Source organism: Oncorhynchus keta, unplaced genomic scaffold (assembly GCF_023373465.1).
Source record: "Oncorhynchus keta strain PuntledgeMale-10-30-2019 unplaced genomic scaffold, Oket_V2 Un_contig_26003_pilon_pilon, whole genome shotgun sequence".
NCBI lineage: Eukaryota > Metazoa > Chordata > Actinopteri > Salmoniformes > Salmonidae > Oncorhynchus > Oncorhynchus keta.
The window spans coordinates 93,440-109,361 of record NW_026284730.1 but is presented as its reverse complement, the minus strand read 5'-3'; the positions used below and the strand labels follow the sequence as shown (position 1 = coordinate 109,361).

At 41.9% G+C, this 15,922-nt stretch overlaps 1 protein-coding gene across 2 annotated transcripts in view; it reads right to left on the bottom strand.

Moving 5' to 3' along the window:
* stard8 (StAR-related lipid transfer (START) domain containing 8) overlaps positions 1-15,603 on the bottom strand; it is a 46,083-nt gene extending 30,480 nt beyond the window's left edge. Inside the window, exons 1-2 of one of the 2 annotated variants that reach the window (XM_035782611.2) lie at positions 15,436-15,603; positions 14,403-14,436 (exon numbers count right to left, since the gene is read on the bottom strand). In XM_035782611.2, coding sequence (XP_035638504.1) covers positions 14,403-14,436; positions 15,436-15,480 — 79 coding nt within the window. In that variant the 5' untranslated portion in view covers positions 15,481-15,603. Of the gene's footprint in view, positions 1-556; positions 869-14,402; positions 14,437-15,435 lie in introns of those variants that run through there. The other variant, XM_035782612.2, reaches the window with a different exon arrangement.
* Positions 15,604-15,922: the final 319 nt, after the last annotated feature.

The window sequence follows — 15,922 nt, the reverse complement described above, 5'->3', positions numbered from 1 at the left end:
AAGCCATTGATCACCAAGGGTCCAAAGCCCACACGATCAACAAGTCTTACTGTACATTTCCATTATATTAAAATTCCAGCAGGATTGAGCATGTGTGGTGACATCAGGAGTTCAAAGGTCTCCTTCTCTCGACACAGTAGATGGCCTTAACATTATGGTTAGGCATATAACATTATAATATGTAATTAGCATAATGTTCAAATCTGCTTAATTGTTCACTACAAAGGGCTTTAAACATGAATCAGAATGTATTTAGAAGTAGATACAGCTGTATAATGACCCTAAAAAGACAATTTCTTTAGAAGACAGAATGTGATGTTTTTCAAAGCACATCATAATGCTTTCTAAATCATACCTTTCATTCTATGTTTTTAATTCTTAAATCAGTCAAATCTTAATAGATCTTTCTGAACTTTTTTTAATAAGAAGAAATCAATAATATGCCCTAAATTGTCCCTCTCTTTTTCTCTCCATGGTTCTCCATAATATACTGACATGTAAATAAACTAACTAAAAATAAGATCATATTTTCAGAAAGGATAAGTCTCATACTCACCATTTTTTCCGAGCAGTTGCTGAAACTTAGTCCGACCACTCATTAACAAATAAAAAGGGCATTGAAGCCCAAAACACTCAACAGTAGCCTGGTGGTCAAAACTTTACAGATTCCATAAATGATTGAGAGTTAGTTACACAAATCCAAGAAGAACAGTTTCAAGCAGGCAAAAGAAACCAAGCAAGGGAACTGAAGCCAGGGATTCCAGTTATCACTACTTTTCTATTTGCGAACAACTGTACCAGCCTAACAGAACCTGCCCTTCATGACCCCATTCATGCTGAAAACCATCTGGTTCCTCTTGAACAACTGTCCCACCTCAGACACCCCACCCCCCTCCAGGAAGGCCATACCATTTGAGCTAGTGAGGGGGTGAATTACAGGCTTTCGCAAACTCTAACACAGCCTTAAAAACCACAACTTTAATACAGAAAGATGATTACATGTCTTCCTTTCAAACTATAACTGATTGCACAATTATAATATGTTTTATTCCTTTTACTTAACTACCCTAAATTTAGGCCTACAACTGTTTCCCTGTCTGTCCTTTCAGAGCTTCAGTAAATAACTTTCTTGTTTAACTTCTAAAATCTATGACACCTCTGAAATAGTTATTTATTTCAACTATTTAAACATATCTCTGAAGCTGTCACAAATGTTATCAAACCAAGGGGTAGAACGGTCGGTGCCTATCTCTGTTCACACAGCAGACTTGTTGAAACAAGCCAACAAGCCAGATCTGAGGAGAGGAAACAATATACAGTGCCTTCAGAAAACATTCCTACCCCTTGACTTATTCTACATTTTGTTGTGTTACAGCTTGAATTCAAAATGGATTAAATATTATTTTCTCACCAATCTACACACAATACCCCATAATGATGAAGTGAAAACAAGTTTAGACATTTTTGCTCATTTATTGAAAATGAAACACAGAAATATCTCATTTACATAACTATTCACACCCCTGAGTCAATACTTTGTAGAAGCATCTTTGGCAGTGATTACAGCTGTAAGTCTCTGTAAGAACTTTCTACACCTGGATTGTGCAACATTTGCCCATTATTTTATTTTTTTAATTTCAAAATTCTTCAAGCTCTATCAAATTGGTTGTTGGTTGTTGAAAATTTTTAGGGCGTGCCATAGTATATTTAAGTCAAAACTGTAACTCGGCCACTGAGGAACATTCACTGTATTCTTGGTAAGCAACTCCAGTGTAGATTTGGCCTTGTGATTTGGGTTATTGTCTTGCTGAAAGGTGAATTTATCTCCCAGTGTCTGGTGGAAAGCATGTGCTTAGATCCACTCTGTATTTTCCCCCCTCAAATACTCCCCAGTCCTCAATGATTATAAGCATACCCATAACATGATGCAGCCACACCTATGCTTGAAAATATGGAGTGTGGTACTCAGTAATGTGTTGTATTGGGTTTGCCCCACAATCTTTTGCAGTATTTAAAAAAAAAGTCACCTTTATTTAACTAGGCAATTCAGTTTAAGAACAAATTCTTATTTACAATGACGGCCTACACCGGCCAAACCCAGACGATGCTGGGCCAATTGTGCGCCACCCTATGAGACTCCCAATCACGGCCGGTTGTGATACAGCCTGAATTCAAACCAGGGTGTCTGTAGTGACGCCTCAAGCACTAAGATGCAGTGCCTTAGACTGCTGCACCACTCGGGAGCCACTCAGGAGTATTACTTTAGTGCCCTGTGGCAAACAGGATGTAAGTTTTGGAATATTTGTATTCTGTACAGGCTTCGTTCTTTTCACTCTGTCAATTAGGTTATTATTGTGGAGTAACTTCAATGTTGTTCATCCATCCTCAGTTTTCTCCCATCACAGACATTAGTATGTGTGGTGTACAGAGATTAAGTAGTCATTCAAAAATCATGTTAAACACTATTATTGCACACAGAGTCCATGCAACTTACTATGTGATCTGTTAAGTACATTTTTACTGCTGAACATATTTAGGCTTGCCATAACAATGGTGTTTGAATACTTGTTGACTCAAGACATTTCAGTTTTTCATTTCTTATTAATTTGTAAAATGCCAAAAAACATAATTCCACTTTGACATTATGGGGTATTGTGTGTAGGCCAATACCCTATCAATTTTAAATTCAAGCTATAACACAACAAAATGTGGAACAATTCAAGAGGTGTGGATACTTTCTGAAGGCACTGTACATCCCTGTCATGTACGACTGGGAAAACATCTGGAAATCACAAAAACCAAGACCAAATACACATACTATTGTTCAAGACAAAATTGTGCTTTCAGCACTTGTATCATCACGTTACTGGCTCAAATAGCCGACCAATCAGCCTGTTACCAACCCTTAGTAAACTTCTGAAAAAATGTGTGTTTGACCAGATACAATGCTATTTCACAGTAAACAAACTGACAACAGAATTTCGGCGTGCTTATAGGGAAGGACACTCAACAAGCATAGCACTCACACAAATGACTGATGATTGGCTGAGAGAAAGGATGATGATACAATTATTGTGGGGGCTGTCTTGTTAGACTTCAGTGCAGCTTTTGACATTATCGATCATAGTCTGCTGCTGGAAAAATGTATGTGTTATGGCTTTACAACCATTGCTATAATGTGGATAAAGAGTTACAGGGGGTGTTCTTTAATGGAAGCCTCTCAAATACAATCCAGTTAGAGTCAGGAATTCCCCAGGGTAGCTGTTTAGGCCCCTTGCTTTTTTCAATTTTTACTAACGACATGCCACTGACTTTGAGTAAAGCCAGAGTGTCTATGTATGCGGATGACTCAACACTATACACGTCAGCTACTACAGCGACTAAAATTACTGCAATACTCAACAAAGAGCTGCAATTAGTTTCAGAGTGGGTGACAAGGAATGTTAGCCCTAAATGTTTCTAATATTAAAATCATTGTCACTAAACCCTGAACCTCAATTAAATATTGTAATACATCCAAGTTTATCATTTTAAAAGACTAATTGATCATTAGGAAACCCTTTTACAAGAGTTCCAAAGAAAAAGTCATATCTCAGAATGGGACAATAAAAATAAAAGATTAAGATGGTCAACTCCCGGAGTTGCCTCTTCGCTGTTGATGTTGAGACTGGTGTTTTGCAGGTACTATTTAATGAAGCTGCCAGTTGAGGACTTGTGAAGCATTTGTTTCTTAAACTAAACACTCTAATGTACTTGTCCTCTTGCTCAGTTGTGCACCGGGGCCTCCCACTACCAGGGCCTCCCACTGTTCTGGTTAGAGCCACTTTGCGCTGTTCTGTGAAGGGAGTAGTACACACCATTGTATGAGATATTTAGTTTCTTGGCAATTTCTCGCATGGAATAACCTTAATTTCTCAAAACAAGAATAGACTGACGAGTTTCAGAAGAAAGTGCTTTGTTTCTGGTCATTTTGAGCCTGTAATCGAACCCACAAATGCTGATGCTCCAGATACTCAACAAGTCTAAAGAAGGCGAGTTGTATTGCTTCTTTAATTAGAACAACAGTTTTCAGCTGTGTTAACATAATTGCAAAAGGGTTTTCTATTGATCAATTAGCCTTTTAAAGTGATGAACTTGGATTATTTAACACAACATGCCATTGGAACACAGGAGTGATGGTTGCTGATAATGGGCCTCTGTACACCTATATAGATATTCCATAAAAAATCTGCCGTTTCCAGCTACAATAGTCATTTACAACATTAACATTGTCTGCACTGTATCTCTGATCAATTTGATGTTATTTTAATGGACAGAAATGTGTTTTTCTTTGAAAAACAAGGACATTTCTAAGTGACAGCAAACTTTTGAACGGTAGTGTACACAGAGAGCTAATATTAATATGTCAATCACTCCTGGCTGAAATTGGAGGAGAGATTGACTTCCATCACTACTTTTATTTATGAGAGGTATTGACATGTTGAATGCACCAAGCTGTCTGTCTAAACTACTGGTACACAACTCGGACACCCATGCATACCCCACAAGACATGCCACAAGAGGTCTCTTCACAGTCCAGAGTCCAGAACAGACTATGGGAGACACACAGTACTACACAGAGCCATGACTACAGGGAACTCAATTACACATCAAGTAACTGACCTAAGCAGTAAAATTTGATTGAAAAAAACAGAATAAAAAACACCTTATGGAACAGCGGGGACTGTAAAGCAACACAAACATCAGCACAGGCACACACACACACACACACACACACACACACACACACACACACACACACACACACACACACACACACACACACACACACACACACACACACACACACACACGTTAACACAAGCACTATACATACACATGGATTTAGTACTGTAGATATGTGGTAGTGGTGGAGTCGGGGCCTGAGGGCACACAGTGTGTTGTGAAATCTGTGAATGTATTGTAATGTTTTACAATTGTATAAACTGCCTTAATTTTGCTGGACCCCAGAAAGAGTATCTGCTGCTTTGGCAGCAGCTAATGGGGATCCATAATAAATACAAATACAAATACTTGACATCACTCTTGGGGGTGTTTGTGTGGTGTTTGTGTGGTTAAATGACATACTGAAATACTGTCTGTAGTCTTCTTCACATCCTTTTCCTTCTACTTGATTTGTCCCTGTCTGTACAGTATCTTTGCCATTTGAGAGGTCAAGCTCAAGGCCAGCGGACCTAGCTGTTATCGTATTGTAGAGCAACACAAGTTTAACCTTCAACCTTCCACATAAAGCTTTGCAATAGCACACTATATGATGGCATACTCGTCATAACAATTTCCAGATAAGCTAAATCTACCCGAGGAAAGGCCATTGGGGCCTGATATTCATGATCAGATTAAAGGTCAGAAGCAGTTTGGAACTTTCTCTCTTTTCATTTTCCATTTCTATGACTAATCCATGACAGACATTTCCTTGCATACCGGCAGATGGGTTCAGAGGGAGATATGGCCTTCTGGGAAACTACAGTGAATATGTAACACAGACAGCAAAAGGAAAAGGTGTGGTACAGAAGAGCTGACCTCTCAGGAAATGAGTTGTTAGAGGAGGCTGGTAGACTAGAACATGTCATAATGCCACAATCTTCCTAAACACCGGTCTGCTTCTCTGATCTTTTTCTTTGTGTAATTAAACCTTACTATCAAAAATTGTTCTAAAAAAAATGGTATATACCCTACTGTAATATTCCAGCACTACAAACATTCAATATGAACAAACACTCACATTTCTCACATGGGTCATGAACCTGCACATGCTCCTCAAATTTCTATTTTGGAATAGAATGAGTAACTACAAATCAATCATAAATCAATCAAAAAGAACAGACCATACACTGTTTATATCTCTTCCTCTACCAGGATGACATGTGCCCAATACCTCACACCATTGTCATTCCTCAGAGTGGGTAGTCCACGTGATGTTGTGTGCCCACCTAGTGCTTAACTTGCGTAAGAGCTCACCGGAGCTGAGTACCAGCACGTCAAATCTTCTACTGCTTGAGTTCCTGCACCTCTTATAGAATATCCGCTCAAAAGTATTGTGGAACTCCTGCACCTAAATAATAAACAGTACCGGCATCCAAAATAAGTACCTTCTCCTATTTCTGTCAAAGTCAAGCACTGGTGCCCAACACATGGCTGGGCTCAATGCCACACAACTTTTCATCACCTGAAGAAATTATATATAATATGTCAGATATACCCTTTCATTCTTCTTTCATCTCAACTGGATTTTTCCTTTTTACTGAGTGTATCACCTGCCCTAACTCCTGAATCATGCCACCTCTTACTATAATATAGGACAATTTGTGCAATGCCTGGTAGGGTGGAACATGCTTTGTCTGTGATATTATAGAGGAGAAACACTTTCACAAGAGGGATATAGAATAGAGACAATGATCAACAACATTTCCACATGATTGCAATCACCTGTGCAACTTTCAGAGAAAGAGCATTACCATAAATAAGAGGTTTAAATTATAATGTTCACTGAACAGAGCCCTTGCAATTACAGCTAGGTAGGCCTGCTTTGCAGTACATTTACATTCTGACATCAAGTCCTATGCATGAGACTAGGACATAATCCACCCATATAGCTTTTTCCCTAAAGTAGTAATGCTATTTTATGGTCATTGAAGTATTATTTAAAGGAGACAATTCTAATCTCATCTAGATCTATGCTTTTTTTAAGTCTCTAAAATATTTTATAGTCGAAAAAGCACCACCCTCAGACCTTCACCATGTTATTAATGGCACTGGGCTGTCTCTAGGGAAACCATGGCCTTTAAACCTGAGCCTGTGATTGGAGAGCAGCTGTTGCTTTATTAAGCCTATCGTATCTCTTCTATGGAACTGATTTCAAATGGGCTCAAAGGAAAAAGATGAGAGGAAATGACAAATGTAATGAAAAAATGTGAAACAAAAGGGACTGCTGATCTTGTTGCATTTCACAGTATGAGAAGCATGTCTTTCTGTTTATTAGCAAATACATACATGACAACACAGCAAGCTCATGAGAGACAGTTGTGTTGTGAATGCTGCATTATGACTGGGTGCCCTGGGTAGCTTCCTATTTGGAGGCTGTCGATCAAAGGTGAGCCTTCTTTAGACAGAGCTAAAGCTATTACATGATAATCTGGATGCATCCATAGCCTACCTAAACTTATTTTAATATAGCCTTTAGCTCTGTCTTCAACAGCACTCTGTTGTAGGAGACAATGCCATAGCTTAAATTGATGTGCAATCCTTTCCCAGTAACTAAACTAAAATGAATAGGTTGATCAGGATTTGCAGCCATTAATTGAGTGGAAAGTGTAGCTGTGAATACAGCCTGGCAGTAAAAAATGTCATAATTGATGTTTTGCGGTGGTTGCCTATTTAATAGATTAAGCAATTACAGACTTAGGCATAGCCTACTTTTACAATTTACCTGCAACATGTTGGTGGTCTAAATTCCTTTGCAATTAAAGCCCTCGTTTTATGCGTGCAGTCTTGAGTTTGAAAAGTTGGAGACTTTGATTTAAAACCATTACAAGTTTCACTATCCATTCTCAGCAGCAACCCTTGTCCGTTGTAACATTCTTTTGACTTTTGAAACTTCATGACCTAGAGCCTTTTCCAGATGCAGACTATGAAGTAATTTGTAGTTATGTCCTGTATTCAATGAAGATATACTGAATTCATCTCTCAGACTTTCCCGCTGCAATAAAGCTCACTCTAAAATGTAAATGTGCACCTTCCAAGAAAGGAATGGCACACAATGCATAGACTACTACAGAACTCTCTGGTGTGGTGTGGGATATTAAGTTCATGGCTATAATTGTCCTTCAAATCCTGATGCATAGCGGATTTAAAATAGCAGTGTAGACTTCTACTTTGAAGACGAACAACAAGTGATGTTCAGTCAGAAGCTAATATAACCAATGTCTGGAATTCAATAAATTGTCCAGTGCATTTGAGAAGTATTCAGACCCCTTCCCTTACAGTCTTATTCTAAAATCGATTAAAGAAAAAAATGTCCTCATCAATCTACACACAATACCCCATAATGACAAAGCAAAAACAGGGTTTTAGACATTTTTGCAGATTAAAAATGAATTTTCATTAAAAATGAAAAACAGAAATACCTTGTTTACATAAGTACTCAGACCCTTTGCTATGAGAATCGAAATTGAACTCTGGTGCATGCTGTTTCCATTAATCATCCTTGAGATGTTTCTACAACTTGATTGGAGTCCACCTGTGGTAAATTCAATTGATTGGACATGATTTGGAAAAGCACACACCTGTCTATATAAGGTCCCACAGTTGACAGTGCATGTCAGAGTGAAAACCAAGCCATGAGATCGAAGGAATTGTCCATAGAGCTCCGAGACATGATTGTGTCGAGGCACAGATCTGGGGTAGGGTACTAAAAAATATGTGCAGCATTGAAGGTCCCCAACAACATAGTGGGCTCCATGATTCTTACATGGAAGAAGTTTGGAACCACCTATATCATACACACTCAAAATGAGCAATCGGGGGAGAAAGGCCTTGGTCAGGGAGGTGAACAAGAACACAATGGTCACTCTGACAGAGCACCAGAGTTCATCTGAGGAGATGGGAGAACATTCCAGAAGGACAACCATCTCTGCAGCACTACATCAATCAAGCCTTTATGGTAGAGTGGCCAGACGGAGTTTGGAGTTTGCCAAAAGGCACCTAAAGGACTCTCAAACCATGAGAAACAAGATTCCTAGTCTGGTGAAACCAAGATTAAACTCTTTGGCCTGAATACCAACTGTCACATCTGGTAGAAACCTGGCACCATTCTTACGGTGGAGGCAGCATCATGCTGTGGGGATGATTTTCAGCGGCAGGGATGGGGAGACTAGTCAGGATGGAAGCAAAGATGAATGGAGCAAAGAACAGAGAGATAATTGATGAAAACCTGCTCCAGAGCACTCAGGACCTCAGACTGGGGTGAAGGTTCACCTTCCAACAGGACTACGACCCTAAGCACACAGCCAAGGCAACGCAGGAGTGGCTTCGGGACAAGTCTCTGAATGTACTTGAGTGGCCGAGCCAGAGCCCGGACTTGAACCTAATCGGACATCTCTGGAGAGACCTGAAAATAGCTGTGAATTGATGCTCCCCATCCAAACTGACATAGCTTGAGAGGCTCTACAGAGAGGACTGGGAGAAACTGCGCAAATACAGGTGTGCCAAGCTTGTAGCATCATACCCAACAAGACTCAAGGCTGTAATCGCTGCCAACGGTGCTTCAACAAAGTACTGAGTCTGAATACCTATGTAAATGTGATATTTCAGTTTTATATTTGTTATACATTTCCAAATATTTCTAAAAACCCGTTTTTGCTTTGTCATTATATGGTATTGTGTGTGGATTGATGAGGGGAAAAAAGCTATTTAATCAACTTTAGAATATGAGGAATTTACCACAGGTGGACTCCAATCAAGTTGTAGAAACATCTCAAGGATGATTAATGGAAACAGGATGCACCTGAGTTCAATTTCGAATCTCATAGCAAAGGGTCTGAAAACGTATGTAAATAAGGTATTTCTGTTTTTATTTATAAAACATTTGCAAACATTTCTAAAAACCTGTTTTCACTTTGTACTTTTTATTTATTTAATCCGTTTTAGAATAAAGCTGTAATGTAACAAAATGAGGAAAAAGTCAAGGGGTCTGAATACTTTCCGGTCAAATGTACTGCAGCGCCAGCTGCGCCACCAGAGACTCTGGGTTCACGCCCAGGCTCTGTCGTAACCGGCCGTGACCGGGAGGTCCGTGGGGCGACCCACAATTGGCCGGTAGGGAAATCCTTGTCTCATCGCGCACCAGCGACTCCTGTGGCTGGCCAGGCGCAGTGCGCGCTAACCAAGGTGCGGCTTGGTTGGGTTGTGTATCGGAGGACGCATGACTTTCAACCTTCGTATCTCCTTGAGCCCGTATGGGAGTTGTAGCGAGGAGACAAGATAGTAGCCACTAAACAATTGGATACCACGAAATTGGGGAGAAAAAGGTGTAAATAAAATAATAAAATGTACCAGTCAAAAGTTTGGACACACCTACTCATTCAAGGGTTTTTCTTTATTTTTACAATTTTATACATTGTAGAATAATAGTGAAGACATCAAAACTATAAAATAACACATCTGGAATCATGTAGTAACCAAAAAAGTGTTAAACAAGTCAAAATGTATGTCATATTTTAGATGCTTCAAAGTCGCGACCCTTTGCCTTGATGACAGCTTTGCACACTCTTGACATTCTATCAACCAGCTTCATGAGGTAGTCACCTGGAATGCATTTCAATTAACAGGTGTGCCTTGTTTAAATGTTAAATTGTGGAATTTCTTTCCTTCTTAATGAGTTTGAGCCAACCAGTTGTGTTGTGACAAGGTAGTGGGGTATACACAATATTTGGTTAAAGATCAAATCCATATTGTAGCAAGAACAGCTCAAATAAGCAAAGAGAAATGACAGTCCATCATTACTTTAAGTCATGAAATTTCAAGAACTTGAACGTTTTTCAAGTGCAATCGCAAAAACCATTAACGCTATGATGAAACTGGCTCTCATGAGGACCACCTGTCACGCCCTGGTCTTAGTATTCTGTGTTTTCTTTATTATGTTGGTTAGGCCAGGGTGTGACATGGGTGATTTACGTGTCTCGTCTTGTCTAGGGGTTTATTAGATTTATGGGGTTGTGTTCAGTGTAGTGGTCTAGGTAAGTCTATGGTTGCCTAGAGTGGTTCTCAATCAGAGGCAGGTGTTTATCATTGTCTCTGATTGGGAAGCATATTTAGGCAGCCATATTCTTTGGGTATTTTGTGGGTGGTTGTTCCTGTCTCTGTGTTTTGCACCAGTTAGGACTGTTTCAGTTTTTCCACGTTTTCTTATTTTGTATAGTGTTCACGTTTTCATCTTTCATTAAAGATGTTTATAAATAACCACGCTGCATTTTGGTCCTCCTCTCCTTCCCAAGAAGAAAGCCATTACAGAACCACCCACCACAACAGGACCAAGCGGTGTGGTAACGGGCAGCAGCAACAGCGGCCAAAGACACAGGACTTTTGGACATGGGAGGAAATCCTCGACGGGAGAGGACCCTGGGCTAAGCCAGGGGAGTGTAGCCGCCCCAAGGTGCAGCAGGAGCAGCGCAAAGAGGAATGGACATGGGAGGACGAATTGGACGCTAAAGGACCCTGGGCACAGCCAGGAGAATATCGCCGCCCCAAAGAAGAGCTGGAGGCAGTGAAGGTGGAGAGGCGCTGGTATGAGGAGGCAGCATGGCGGCGTGGATGGAAGCCCGAGAGTCAGCCCCAAAAATGTATTGGGGGTGGCACACAGGGAGTATGGCGAAGCCAGGTAGGAGATCTGCGCCAACTTCCTGTGTTTACCGGAGGGCGAGAGAGACCGGGCAGGCACCGTGTTATGCTGTGGAGCGCACGGTCTCCCCAGTGCGGGTGCATAGCCCGGTGCGGTACATACCAGCTCCTCGTATCGGCCGGGCTAGAGTGGGCATCGAGCCAGTGCCATGAAGCCGGCTCTACGCATCTGGTCTCCAGTGCGTCTCCTTGGGCCGGCGTACATGGCACCAGCCTTGCGCATGGTGTCCCCAGTTCGCCTGCACAGCCCAGTGCGGGATATTCCACCTTGCCGCATTGGCAGGGCGACCGGGAGCATTCAACCAGGTAAGGTTGGGCAGGCTCGGTGCTCAAGAGCTCCAGTGCACCTGCACGGTCCGGTCTATCCAGTACCACCTCCACGTATCAGCCCTCCGGTGGCAGCTCCCTGCACTCGCCCGGCATTGCGTGTCCTCGGCCCAGTACCACCAGTGCCAGCACCACGCACCAGGCCTACAGTGCGCCTCGCCTGTCCGGCACTGCCTGAGCTGCCCATCTGCCTAGCGCTACCTGAGCTGCCTGTCTGTCCAGAAATGCTAGAGTCTCCCGTCTGTCCAGAGCTGCTAGAGTCTCCCGTCTGTCATGAGCCGCCAGAGTCTCCCGTCTGTCATGAGCCGCCAGAGTCTCCCATCTGTCATGAGCCACCAGAGTCTCCCGTCTGTCATGAGCCGCCGGAGTCTCCCGTCTGTCATGAGCCGCCGGAGTCTCGCGTCTGTCATGAGCCGCCGGAGTCTCCCGTCTGTCAGCCAGGATCCGCCAAAGCCGCCAGTCAGCCAGGATCCACCAAAGCCGCCAGTCTGCCAGGATCCGCCAAAGCCGCCAGTCTGCCAGGATCTGCCAGATCCGTCAGTCTGCCAGGACCCACCATTCTGCCAGGATCCGCCAGAGCCGCCATTCAGCCAGGATCCGCCAGAGCCGCCATTCAGCCAGGATACGCCAGAGCCGCCATTCAGCCAGGATCCCACAGAGCCGCCATTCAGCCAGGATCTGCCAGAGCCGTCAACCTGCCTGAGCTATCTTTTAGTCATGGGCTACCTCTCAGTCCTGAGCTACCTCTCAGTCTTCAGCTACCCCTCAGTCTTGAGCTACCCCTCAGTCTTGAGCTACCCCTCAGTCTTGAGCTACCCCTCAGTCCCGAGCTACCTCAGTCCCGAGCTGTCCCTCAGTCCGGAGCTGCCCCTCAGTCCAGTGGGGCCCTTTGTTAAGGTTACTAGGCCAAGGTCGGCGGCGAGGGTCGCCACTCAAGGGATGCTAAGTAAGCGGACTAAGACTGTGTTGGAGTGGAGTCCACGTCCCGCGCCAGAGCCTATGGGTTTAGGTGTGCGGCCGGGAGTCCGCACCTTTGGGGAGGGGGGGTTACTGTCACGCCCTGGTCTTAGTATTCTGTGTTTTCTTTATTATGTTGGTTAGGCCAGGGTGTGACATGGGTGATTTATGTGTCTCGTCTTGTCTCTGGGTTTATTAGATTTATGGGGTTGTGTTCAGTGTAGTGGTCTAGGTAAGTCTATGGTTGCCTAGAGTGGTTCTCAATCAGAGGCAGGTTATTATCGTTGTCACTGATTGGGAACCATATTTAGGCAGCCATATTCTTTGGGTATTTTGTGGGTGGTTGTTCCTGTCTCTGTGTTTTGCACCAGTTAGGACTGTTTCGGTTTTTCCACGTTTTCTTATTTTGTATAGTGTTCACGTTTTCATCTTTCATTAAAGATGTTTATAAATAACCACGCTGCATTTTGGTCCTCCTCTCCTTCCCAGGAAGAAAGCCGTTACACCACCACAGTAACGGAAGACCCAGAGTTACCTCTGCTGCAGAGGATAAGTTCATTAGAGTTAACTGCACCTCAGATTGCAGCCCAAATAAATGCTTCACAAGTAACAGACACATCTCAACATCAACTGTTCAGAGAAGACTGCGTGAATCAGGTCTTCATGGTCGAATTGCAGCGAAGAAACCACTACTAAAGGACACCAATAATAAGAAGAGACATTAGACCAGGTTGAAATCTGTCCTTTGGTCTGATGAATCCAAACTTGAGATTTTGGGTTCCAACTACCCTGTCTTTGTGAGATGCAGAGTAGGTGAACGGATGATCTACCTCATCCCATCTAGTTTGCGCTTAGTGGGACTATCATTTGTTTTTAAACTGGACAATAACTCAACACACCTCCAGGCTGTGTAAGGACTATTTGACCAAGAAGGAGTGCTGCCTCAGATGACCTGGCCTCCACAATCACCCAACCTCAACCCAATTGAGATGGTTTGGGATGAGTTGGACTGCAGAGTGAAGGAAAAGCAGCCAACAAGTGCTCAGCATATGTGGAAACTTATAAAAGCATTCCAGGTGAAGCTGGAGAATGTCAAGAGTTAGCAAAGCTGTCATCAAGGCAAACGGTGGCTACTTTGAAGAATCTCAAATATATAATATTTGTTTTGATAGTTTTTATGTCTTCACTATTATTCTACAGTATTCTACAGAAAAACCCTTGAATGAGTTGGTGTGTCCAAACTTTTGACTAGTACTGTACATAATATTTTAGTTTTTTTGTTTAGCTTACAAATATAATTTGAATGTATGCATTAAGCTGTCTGTAATATAATACTTATGGCAAAAACAAATGTAGACAATTGTAAATGCATTTCTATAGCATCCAAACTATTTTTTACAATAGTGGGAGGAGTGCCAAGATGGAGGTGCGGTGACTTGAAAACAGCGTTCTCTGTCAGTCAAGTAGTCTTTGGCTACTACTTGCAATTTACTTAATACCAGGCTATGTTTTTCTTTGAGAAGACCAGCTGATGGTTATACACTTCTAGATAGAGTAGACAATTTGATTAACCAACAATAACAAAAGAGATGCACATATTTTGCTCTCAACGCTTTGCTCTTAAATCAATTTTCTCTGAATGATAGTCAGTCTCTTATCCTTACCTGCTCTCTTGTAGCCCCATGATGAGGACATCACCTGAAAGAAGGAAAGTAGAGCATGTCATGTCCATACATGGAATGTTTTGCAGCATCAAGTGCACTAACTCTTTATTTATTTTCTAACATATGATATGTATTTGAAATGTGTTGTCAATACATTGTTAGAAAACATTATTTAAGTTACAACTTTGTTATATATGAGTCATAGGCACAACATTCTTGAAGTAAAATTAGATAAATTAAGTAAGACTTGAGAAATGTAGTAGACTGTGACATATATTCAACAAAGAATCAACTATTCTGTGTAGTTCCAGCCGTATATTATGATCTTACATTTTCAATGATGTCAGAACTTTCTAAAAGGAGCACTATTGGCTCCAAGTGGACGCTTGAGAAAGGCTACATTTGAATCCCGTTGCTGCGGTAACTCTGGGATAACACCTCCTTGAGAGCATGCTCACTGAAAACAAGCCAGCCTTCACTCCATTCCTACACCCACTCCCAACTGCCTGGAATGTCCGTTACTTTGGGAGTCACATGCTGAACAGACCACTACTATGAAACTGTAGCAAGTTATGAGAACTCTCCTATTTTAACGTTTCTTTCCGAACAATAGTATATAACTGCAACTATATACATATGTAGTTTATAAAAAAATAAGTGAGGTGTTTCTTATTACAAGGAGTTAGAATGACTTCTTAAAAAGCAGAGGAACCCATTAAATACAAAATATATAGTATTAATATGTGTCATTTAACAGACGCTTTTATCCAAAGGAACTTACAGGCTTGCGGGCATGCATTTTTACGTATGGATGGTCCTAGGAATTGAACCCACAATCTTGGCGTGCAAGCTACCAACTGAGCCATACATGACCAAAACACAGTTGGAGTATGATAAATACTTAAATCTACATTTAAAAAAGGATTATCTTTATCACATTCATTCTTATCTTTACCGGTACACATTTCAAACAATATACCAAAATATTTAAAAGTTTTTAAAAGTTTGTTTACGTTAAAAAAATTGTTCTTACTTTTGCTCTTCCAAACAATGAGTACAAACAGCTGAAAAAGGCCATGTTCAGGTGTCCTATGAAAGGTCCCAGGTCCTGTATCCGAGGTCACAGGGCGGCCAAAGGTGCTGGGTCCTGCATGGCTGTTCAGTATCCACCACAGCCCAGCGCTGTAGTTGGAGCTGGAGCTGGGAGGCAGGATGTTGAGAAGCAGGCTGAGGGAAGTGGGCAGGGCTTGGGACAGTAAATCACAGCAGTAGCACAAGCCTGATCCAAAGGATGCTTTATGCATACCAATGGCTGAAGCACTGGACTATGGAACTGGAAAAAAAAGACCTCTCAAAAAACAGCATACAGTATAATGTAGCTCTGAAACCAATAGATGGCTGGATTCACTGCAGCTTAGGCGGGGCTCGGCATGCAGTATCTGTCTCTCTCTCTCTCTGTTGTTCAGGAGCGGAAGCATCGTGTATCAGAACTACTGAAGGGATTTCATGACAGTTCTAAG